This window comes from Camellia sinensis, chromosome 5 (genome assembly GCF_055761805.1).
Source record: "Camellia sinensis isolate YWXY chromosome 5, ASM5576180v1, whole genome shotgun sequence".
Lineage (NCBI taxonomy): Eukaryota > Viridiplantae > Streptophyta > Magnoliopsida > Ericales > Theaceae > Camellia > Camellia sinensis.
In genome coordinates this window covers 209,898,896-209,910,000 of record NC_138965.1, presented here as the reverse complement: position 1 = coordinate 209,910,000, position 11,105 = coordinate 209,898,896, and the positions used below count along the sequence as shown (strand labels likewise).

The window sequence follows — 11,105 nt, the reverse complement described above, 5'->3', positions numbered from 1 at the left end:
TGATAGTGGTAGATAGTGGTAATATATAATATGTAAGTGGCATATAATGGGTTATGATGATGTTTGTAATATCTCCTATATAAGGAGTGTCATTTGGTCTTGTAAGATAAGAAGTTTTGAATATAACAGAAATATATTCCTTCTTCCTCATATTTTCGGAGTTCTTCTTCTTCATATTTTCTAAGTTAAATGATTGGGTCAAAGGCCGTTTGAACATTATAATTAGGCCAAAGGCCGTTTGACGTGAATGATTGGGCCAAAGGCCGTTTGAATATTATAATTGGGCCAAAGGCCGTTTGACATGAATGATTGGGCCGAAGGTCGTTTGACACGAGCGAATTGGGCCTGAGGCCGTTTGATATGTTTGGGCCCAAGGCCGTTCGATGTATTAGATAGAAACATAAACGGGCTTATGGCCATTTGATATGTTTGCTACAAATTTCATTCATGTAACTCCTTTATTTTGATATTATTCATTGGGCTATTGCTCACTCTCATTTACATGTGTGTAGGTGAGTAAAAAGATGTCCAAACCCAGCCTCAGTGAAAGATATGAGAGGAAGTTAAGTCGTGGAGTCAGACTGAACGTCTCACGCATGAGACCTTGTTTTCTTTTGTTTTTTTGTTCACTATTTTGTTACCCTAGTGAAGATGTGGATCATCATGTATATAAGCTTTTTGTTTGGCTAACTACATATTTGAAAGTTCCTGGACACATAAGATGTTATTTCCGCCTACATGTGTGAGTTATTATGGATTGTTAATGGAGTGTTTTGCTTTACCATGTAAACATAACTCAGTGGACAAAATTTTTAAGTCTGCTTCCGTTTTGGCCCCTTATTCTATTGAAAATATGTTTGATCAGGTTTAAGGCCGTAAGTAATCCCTTGATTATTAGCCAGTTATGACCTTAATCCATAGAGGCGGATTCGGGTCATGACAAGACGCATATAGACCTCCTCAGTGAAATGACCGTTAAGAAAAGCATTCTTAACGTCCATTTGATAGAGAGGGCAATGTCGAACAGCAACAACAGAAATCAAGGTACGAACAGTAGTCATCTTGACAACAGGGGCAAATGTCTCTTCATAATCAATCTTGTACTCCTGCGAGAAACCCTTAGCAACCAAGCGAGCTTTGTATCGCTCGAGAGAATTATCAAAATGAGTCTTGACTTTATAGACCCATTTGCAAGCAATCAAATTCTTACCAGCAGGCAAAAGAACCAACACCCAAGTGTTAGTCTTCTACAAGGCAAATAACTCACCCTCCATAGCTTGAACCAAATTAGGATCCTGACAGGCGTCCATAGTTCTGAAAAATAATGAATAACAGACAAAAAAGTACGATAGGAAACAAAAAAACATGTATTAGACCAACCCAACCTGTTTGAAAGACGACGCTCACGAGTAAGATATCGGTGTGCAGTAGGATCAGAGTTGTCAGAAGTAGAAGGAGCAGCAACAGGAGTAGAGATAACTGGTGGTGGGGGGGGCCTTGCGACGAGAATAGACCAACGACGGAGGAGAAGAAGAAGCCGAAGGAGGAGATGGAGCCATAAGTGACGCAGTCGGAGAAGTAGGAATAACCTCAAGAGGATCAGTGGAGAGGGACTCAATATGAGGGGTAAAAGGGGAAGAAGATAAAATGAGCTCAAGAGGAATAGTAGAGATATACTCATCAGACGAGACCTCAGAAGGAAATGGGTCAATATGAACCAAATCCTCTTTGGAAACTGGAGCAGTGAGAGGAAAGCTGAAAATAAGGCAGATGTTCGAGAAAAAAAAACATAACGGGAGACATAAAAACGACGGGAAACAAGGTCGTAACACCTATAGCCTTTCTGAGTAGGACTATAACCCAAAAAGACACAGAGGACAGACCGGGCACTAAGTTTGGTCTGATCTTTGCGGAGAAGAAAGACAAAACAAGCAGACCCAAACACATAAAGGAGGGAGTAATTAGAAATTTGGGAGAACAAAGTCTCATAAGGAGACCAATTAGAAAGAAAGGAAGTAGGCATGCAGTTGAGAAGAAAAGCAGCAGTAAGAACGGTCTTCCCCCAAAACGGAGCCAGAACTAAGGCAGAGAGAAGAAGAGACCAGCTGTCTCAAGGAGATGACGGTGTTTACGTTCAGCTCGACCATTTTGAGCAGGTGTATCGGTACAAGAAGTTTGGTAACTAGTACCCAAATTGGCCAAATACTCACAGAATTCATTTTTAAAATATTCCCCACCCAAGTCAGACCGTTACACTTTAATTGTAAACCTAAACTGAGTAGTAATCATAGACTGAAAGGTACGATATATCTGATAGAAATCGAACTTATGAGTCATGAGATAAAACCAAGTATAATGGGTGCAGTCGTTAACAAAAGACGCATAGTATGCAGAAGTCCCTTCGGTGAGAACAAGAGAAGGGCCCCAAACATTAGTATGAACTAAAGAAAACGGCGTATTAGATATAGAAATAATTTTACAAAAATGTAAGGTAAGGCAGTCATTTTGACAAGTTTACTCCCCCGACGTTTAGTAAGTTCACTAAGAGAAACTTTACCCAATATACCTGATTGAGCTAAAGACTGTAAACGGTCAGTAGACAAATGTCCTAATCTAGAATGCCACAAATAGAAAGGACTCGACAAAGAATCTAACTGAAAAGAAGAGTAGGCAGTCAGAGAGGTTGTCATAGGCAGATGCAAGCTTTCCACTACATAAAGGTCCCTAACTCTACGACCAGTCCCAATCTGTTGCTTGGACATTCGATCCTGCACAGAATAGATAGAAGAAAAAAAGATAACATCACAACCAAAGGCATCAAGCTGACTGATAGATAATAAACTGACAAATAACTAAGGAACATAAAGGACAGATGGAATAAAAACAACAAATATAGCAGATGGTATGATAGACCCAACAGATACAACAGACATACTAAACCCATTAACAACATTAATAGTAATAAGAAAGAGAGGGATAGTACAATTTTGAAGTAAAGAGAGATGGGGAGTCATATGATGAGAAGCACCAGAGTCAAAAATCTAGACAAACGAGGAGATACTTGAAGAAGACCCAAGCAAACCTTAATAAAGCGAGGAAACAATGGGGGCAGATGAAAATGGTTAGGAAGTAGACAATATATGCTGAAGCTGACAAATATGGGCACTCAAGAAAGCCAAGTCAGGATCAGGAGGTAGAGTAGATGCAGTAGAACCGGCAGGAAATCGAAAAGTACACGGAGAAGAAGTTCTGAACTGAGACTGCTGAGTAGACGAGGCAGACAGATGTCCCTTTTGGGACAGTGAGACTTCCAATGACCCCTCTGATGATAGACAGCACACTCATCCGAAGCCAGAGACATCATAATCACCAAAAAACTAAGGGGTTCAATTGTGATAAACCCAAAATAGAACAAAACAGTCAAGCCAATGGTCTAGATGTAATAACCAAAAACTTGTGAACCAACCACAATCAGAATCAGAGCAAGACCCACAAAACCAAAGTCACAAATAGAGTCAGATCTCCAGACCACGCAAACTAAAGTCGGGAGATGGAGGGTGAAATCACGAAACAGATGCCAAAGAGTCACAAAGAGAACGATCAACAACAGTCGACAAAGTTGAAGGAGAGAACCAGTCACAATGAGCCGAAGACAGAAGACGAGCCGCGATGAGGAGTCGACTAGCAATCGCGAAGCACTGAGACGAAGAATCCAAATGGATCGACTACCAATAGCAAGTCGACTACCAGCCACGAACAGATGGGTCACGAATCAGATGGGTCACAAACAAGAGAGCAATGGAGATGGTGAACCACGTGAGCCAATGAACCTCATCAGAACTTCAGACCAGTTTAGTGAAATTATACCTACGAAGTTCGATGGTGAACCACGTAAGTCGATGAACCTGATCAAACTTCGAACCAGACAGAACAAGAAGGATATCGCAAATCGAGAGAGAGGGAGAACTCTATTGATTCGTGACTCAGAAACCAGCTAGGGTTGTGAACACAGCTCTGATACCATGTAAGTTTTCTGTATATTCAACTTGTGTTTGTTTACAAAGAGTTCATCAGTTCATATAACCCTAAATCTATGACAGAAAAATGAAATAAAGATTCCTACTTACACCACAATCCTTTCTAATGCCTAATTCCTAATATACACAATCATGTCATATATACAATATATTCTCACAGTAATACCTTTTAAATTCAATTAGAATGGATCATGACGGAAGCAGAACAATACTGAAGCAATTGAACATAATTATCCAACATTCCACCACATGTTTGGGTGATAATGTTAGACAAAATTTCTTAGTGACAATATGATAAAAAAAAAAAAAAAAAGCCTTTATAAGCTCTGGTCTAAGAGCTGGCATGAGGTGAATTGAGCTGTTGTCGTATAGATGAGTTAGAAATTCTAATAAACAGAAGAACAGGCTCATGCAGATCACTTCAAAATAAATTGTTAACCATCATGGAGTGATGTGATAGCTTCCAAACAACCAAAATATCCCAAGTTTATCCGTAAATATAGTTCAAAGTTTTAACTTCATGACCAATGTGATGGTGTACAGATACTAATGAAAAACACAATATTTATTGTTGAAAAAGTAGAACTTGGGTAGAAATATGATCCTTTCCAATACAAAAGTATCATCACAAATCAACATCAACTACAGAGTTTCTATAAAATATTATTCACAATTGTTAAAAACAAAATAAAATTGAGATAAAAGACATGGTGGAAATAAATTAACAGCTAAAGTGGTCCAGATTCAATATAATGGTAGAAAAGTATGCATACAAATAAGAGCACCTCTAAATTTATGAGAAGGAAATTACCAAGCTGTGGTGCAAATACAGCACCCTGACTGACCCTACCAACTCTAAATCAAAAGATGTCAAATTCAATAAAATAAACAGAAAGCTGGCATGAAGCCACTTGGCACTCACCCACTGGAGAAGCAAGAGTGACAAATATCATTTAAATTGTTTCCATGCTTGAAAACATAATCCTCGAGGCCTGACTTCAGACGTTCAACATTTGATGCAGCAGAAGTTAAAGGAAAGCAATCATTTGCTGGAACAAGAGTTTTACATCGTGATCCAGAAATGTCATCACTTTCTTCTACCAACATTTCAATTGCAACATTCTACGCAAGAACCAGAACAATAAGCCAGTCAGCATCAATTTCACACCTAAAATTTCACGATCAACAAAACCTGATACAATATGACTAAGCTAGACAGCACAATTTGCAACTGCAGAAATGATAAGATACCATGACCCAAAAAACCATCTAGAAGTTTAAAAAAAAAACAGAAATTCAAATTATTGAGCATTCAAAGTAAATTGAACTTACAGGAATCCTCAAAATGAGCATCTGCAAAAATAATTGCAATATAGTAATCAGAGTAACTACGAGGGATAGGAGGTGGGAAAAGAAAAGAAAAAGAAGAAGAAAAAAAAACAGAAATCACACTAGCCTTGGAGAGAATGAAGAATTCTGGACCATGAATAGGGATGCAATGGAGTACCTTATCGAGAAAGTAAGTGAGCTTCACCAGTAAGCCATCAACACTTCCGAATACGGAGAAACTTACTTCAGTTCCACTGGAAGAAAAGTAGTTAAACAGTTGTCAATAAAATAATTTACAAATGAACAAGGAGAAAGAAGTGTAGCAAGTTGCATGCCTGAATGTTGTACCATTCTTAGAGCTTGAAGGTAGCTTTGTCAGCCTTCTGGTAGAAACAATTTCTTTTAGATTCAGATGATAGTAATATATATCACTATCATTGATACCTGAGACATTAACAAACAAATGCAGAGGGATGAAAACAGAAAAAAAAATATTGAAAATTTAAAATAGATAAAACAGTCTCATGCACGTGGGAGGTAAGGCTGTGTACATCGTACTCTCCTCAGACCCCATGCACTGAGACTACCCTTTAGCCTACTACTATACTACTACATTGAAAAGCAAAAACTATGATTGAATTATTTCCTAAAAAAAATTTCCATTGTTTTCCCTTCTAAAATATGTGTCCCCTCAGGTTTGAGAATTCTTCGATGTTTAAGAAATCACTTCAAAGAACATTAACACTGAGAGAATATAACTTACCAGTAGTTGTGAGAGAAATCACTCCATCTGTAATGCATGATAAAGCAGCACGTCTAAGAGACCAACAAATGATACCATAAAGTGCTTTCACAGAAATTGAATTCAGTTGGCATGTAAGGAATCTATACTTCAATTAATGCGTCATCTGATCATATATGCATGTAACTTCTAACTTCTGAGTTGGTAAGCCTTGCTAGGAGTTTGACGGCCTGACCATTACCTACTTTCCCTCATGACAACATGCTTCCTCATAAACTATCAGCCAATTAAATCAGTGGGAAATCCCAACAGAAAATAATGGCTTGATAAGTGTTAATAACACAAATCAAATGGGTCGGTCCAAGGTGGAGATCAAGAGATATGTAACATTGAGTTAGCATCATGGATACACTTGTATTACTTGCAAAAGTAAATTTGCATTAGGTTTTGCTCAAATAACGAGGAAAGTGCTTGTCATATTCAAACTAAATGGTACTGGAAAAGAATCCAAAAAATAAATAAAAATGCATTAGAATTTAGAAGAAAATGAAATGAATAATGTATATTTGTTCCAAATTCCAGCCAAGAATGACATTGAATGAATAAATTCCATGGCCACAAGAACTACAGTAGTACAGTGTAGTACATGTCTTGACAAATTAATGGATGTGAACTTGATTTCCAGTTCTGATTCCCCCCTCAATACCAATTTTTCAAATGCACGATTTTCTAATTCCATATTTAATTTAAAGGTATAAGACATCACCCCACCTAAACCATCTGCTTCCATTGAGATACCAAATTGCTACCGACTATTGAGCTCAAATTCAACCTACATATCAGTCCCCTTTACATTTTTAAGACAAACAATGAGATACAATTTACTGATGAATGTAGAGGAGAGACAATGTATCATTCACTTTTTACCCCATTTTTCAGCTGATTCGGGATCCATTGCGTATTTCAAGCACTGGAACTCCTCCAAGCAGCTCCCAACGCCCGTATCTGAAACTGGTGATAATAAATGCAAAAATGATCTCATCATGCCACCAAAATTCAAATTACTGAACACCAACTCAATTTTCAAGTTTGTGGAATAACAGTTGAATCCTTTCTAAGCATGAACTTGCAGTTCACATACAAAATTTGACAGGGCAATCTTTGTGCTTCAATCACTGAAATTGCAGCAAGTACACACAACATGAAGATCGTATGCAAAAAATGCAAATAACTAATATAAGTAGATTCCGAGACCATATTTGAAAGCCACAAAATAAATTATAAAAAAAATTGAGGAAAATAAACATGATTGAGTAAAAATTTGATTAAAAGCTTGATATGATATGGAACACTTCAATCCTTAATACAATTTTTTCTCCTCAAATCCTCCAAAACTTATCGTAAAAACCTGTTTTAAACATTTTTTATTATAGAAAATCATCTCCAATCCTCTTTATTTTTAAAATTTCATCAAATTTGCGTAAACTTATGATTGTTCGGAAATTTGGTGATTCATTTGAACCAAAAAAAAAAATCACTCTTAACTTAATTTGATGAAAATTTTGAGATGCTCTTATAGATACGTATATACACACATACATTAGTACAGATATGTATGTATAGAGAGAGAGAGAGAGAGAGAGAGAGAGAGAGAGATTTGTTACCTGAGATTCGAACAAGAGGAGGATCCGATGGCGGAGATGATTTGAGAAAAACTGAGAGTCTGCAGAGATGATCGGACATGCGACATCTTTGAATTGCAGAAGAAATTAACTGTAAAAATGTCACAGAGAAAAGTGAATACATGTTGAAGTATTGAAATGTTACGATCAGTGAAGAGATAATTAACGATTTATGGGAAGGTATTTTGGAGTTTTTCGAGAGATCAAAGCTCACCTTTTGGCAGAGTTGATGAACTGAAGAAACATCCATTGCTCCCTGCGTTTCTCGGAGAAAGAGCGAAAAATACTTCCCGCGCACTTGCTTAACAAAATGTCAAGATTCTTTAAATTTAAATTTATGCTTAATTATGAAAAATTCATTTTAACAAATTCATTTTTATCCGTGGGTGATAATATTCAGTGTGTTTGGTTTTAATTTTTTGAATTAAGATTTTTGAAAATTGAGTTTTTTAGTTTTCGTATTTTTTTGTTTTTAATGAATATTTTTAAAATTTTAAACATTTTTTTTATTTTTTTAGATGCACCTTACTTAGATGTATATAAAAAGTAAAAAATTTTTAAAAAAATATTTTTAAAAATTAATAAATACATAAAAATACAAAATATGTACTGAATTCTCATATTTTTTTTGTATTTTTGGCATTTAGTGAATTTTTAAAATGTTTTTTTCAAATTTTTTTTACTTTTTAGGTATATTTATGTTAGGTATGTCTAAAAATAAAAAAAACTGCTCAAAATATTAAAAAATTTCAGTAAAAATAAAAAAATACGAAAAATAAAAAAATAGAATTTTTTGAAAAGTGTTTTTGAAAAATGGTAACCAAGTCTCTTTGGAAATATTATTTTAGTTGATTTTTTTTTTACTATTTTATAAAATAAAAAAATATATATATGGTTGAGATGATTTGTAAGTTTTCTTTTTTTTAGTTGAATAGTTAGTTGTGAAACAAAAAAAAAAAAAAAATTATTGATTGTTGTGATAGTTTATTTTAGGGAAATTTTTTAAAGGTCCTAATAATAATAATTTAGAAAATACAAGATACCTAAAAAGGGATGATGCATCAGGTCCCTCAACTAGAAGGCGCATGTTTTTAATTCCTTCTTTGACCAAAATACTCTTCACAAATCAACTAAGAACACTCCATTAGATTCCGATGACTTAGTTTCATTCCAAACATCCATCCATTTTCACAAGCAAGAGAACATGATAATTAGGGTTTCACAATCATCTTCACTACTGACATTAGGTTTCATTATCTTCTGCCAAAATATTTTCCATTCCTTCCTCACAAATTTCTTTGACTCGTTTTCACTGTTCATCGTCATCTTAATTCATCTTCATCTTAGGGCATCTTCATCTCAAGGCATATCAGTTCGTAATTAGGGTTTCGTCATCACTCTAGTAAGTTTTTTACAATCCAACAAGTTTTCTCTCTGAAAACACAGTTAATTGCATAACATATTAGCATTCCATTAATTAGGGTTTCAATTTCGTAACAAAAAGCTACATGAATTTAAAAAATGTTATTTCTCTAAGTTTTGAACTTATCCTTGAAGATGTTTGTATGATTTTGTCTGTAAATTTCTCTGTCATTTGAATTTCTCTGATATTTGCTTGATCTATGTTTCTTTTTTGAATTTTCTCTGGCATGTTTATTCCCCTATTTTCTCTAGCATGGTTAATTTCTCTATATTTCTCTGTGTAATTTTCAAATACAATTCATTCAAATTTCTCTGCTCTAGAAATTTCTCTAGCTTGCCATGTTTAATTTTCCCTGGCATGTGTAATTTTATTTGTCATTTTCATTTTCTGTGATTATTAGATTTATGTTCCTTTCTTGAATTTTCTCTGAGTATATTTTACATCTATATGTAATTTTATTCTCTTATCTGTGTCTATCTTTCTTTGGCATTTATAATTTTCTCTTGCCACATCACTTTTCTCCCTTATGTGTCTGTCATGTTTAATTTTCTCTGGTTGCCTGTAAATTTCTCTAGCATTTTCATATTATGGAATGAAAATTTTCTCTGACTTGTCATGTTTAATTTTCTCTGGTATGTGTAATTTTTTCTGGTATGTTTATTTTGTTCAATTCTTGGTTTTTCTGTTCTGTAAGTTTCTGTGGAATTTTTACGTTGCTTTGTTTATTTTATCTTGCCAATTTTGGAATGAAAATTTTCTCTGACTTGCCATGTTTATTAATACTCTGAGATTTAATTTTCAATATCTAATTTTCTCTGGCCACCTCAATTTTCTCCCTTATGTGTTCAATTTTCTCTGGGATTTAATGTTGACATCTTTATGTTTTCATTCTCTAGAAATGGTGAAACGTAAAAGCAGCAAAATACTAGAAACACCAAGAAAGAAACAAAAATTGTCTCAGTCTTCTTATGATCTTAGATCAAAAAGCAGTAAAACAACACAAACTCCTTGCTAAAAAACAGAAGTCCAAGGTGATGAAGCAACATGTATCTGTTAAAATGTACCAAAACCTACCACTACACCTACTCCACCCACTTCACCTACTATCCACCTACTCCTCACCTACTACACACTCACCCTCTCCTATATATAGGAATCATTGTAAACATAACAAAAAATCAATCAATAATACAATTCTCTATTTCTTTTTATACATCAATTTTAACATGGTATCAGAGCAAGGTTAACAACCTAGTCATTCTGCTTCACCGGCGGGCGGCAGCCTCGCCTTGGCCGCCCGCCGGACCTCTACACATACCTTCCCATCGTTGCCCTTGACCTCTCATTTTCATAGCCAAATCTCCTACAAATACAGAAAGATCTGAACCAGTATCCACACGCCTATCACCTGTGCTGAAGCCTGCCCAATTTAGGCGGAAGAGAAAACCTCGCCGGTGTGAGCGAAGCAGCTGTTGACGTAGCATTCATCCATTGTTGCAGGTCACCGATCCAGATCATCCTCTTCTCTTCACTAGAAACTCTCTCGCTGCAAGCCTCGCCGGAGTCGCTGCTGCCGATGGCTCTATTGGTCCCTCGCCCTCATCCTTTTCCCACCGCCACTGCCCTACCTCATCTTCGACGACATCGACAAATACTCCGTTGACGACATCGCCATCCGAGGCTTCAACCCGACGTTACTCTCCCTGATATCAAAGGAATTTGTGCTCTCTGTCGCCACCGATGGTCGCAGTCCCTCCATCGTCACCGATGTTGTCTTCGATCTCCCTCCTCTGCCGTTGCACTCAAGAGGGTGTTCGAGCAGGAGTGAAGGCAGCTTCCATTGCTTGTGTTGCCAGTGTCGTGCCTACTTTGGTTGCTGTTCGTGTGATTCC

At 36.2% G+C, this 11,105-nt stretch overlaps 1 protein-coding gene across 1 annotated transcript in view; it reads right to left on the bottom strand.

Moving 5' to 3' along the window:
• Positions 1 to 8,225, bottom strand: part of LOC114299954 (type 2 DNA topoisomerase 6 subunit B-like) — a 45,555-nt gene extending 37,330 nt beyond the window's left edge. The window contains exons 1-8 of the mRNA XM_082872544.1: positions 8,005 to 8,225; positions 7,773 to 7,881; positions 7,036 to 7,119; positions 6,130 to 6,156; positions 5,702 to 5,810; positions 5,545 to 5,620; positions 5,370 to 5,390; positions 4,960 to 5,159 (exon numbers count right to left, since the gene is read on the bottom strand). Of these exons, the coding sequence (XP_082728670.1) occupies positions 4,960 to 5,159; positions 5,370 to 5,390; positions 5,545 to 5,620; positions 5,702 to 5,810; positions 6,130 to 6,156; positions 7,036 to 7,119; positions 7,773 to 7,881; positions 8,005 to 8,040 (662 nt within the window). The 5' untranslated portion in view covers positions 8,041 to 8,225. The remainder of the gene's footprint in view (positions 1 to 4,959; positions 5,160 to 5,369; positions 5,391 to 5,544; positions 5,621 to 5,701; positions 5,811 to 6,129; positions 6,157 to 7,035; positions 7,120 to 7,772; positions 7,882 to 8,004) is intronic.
• Between the last annotated feature and the right edge of the window lie 2,880 nt (positions 8,226 to 11,105).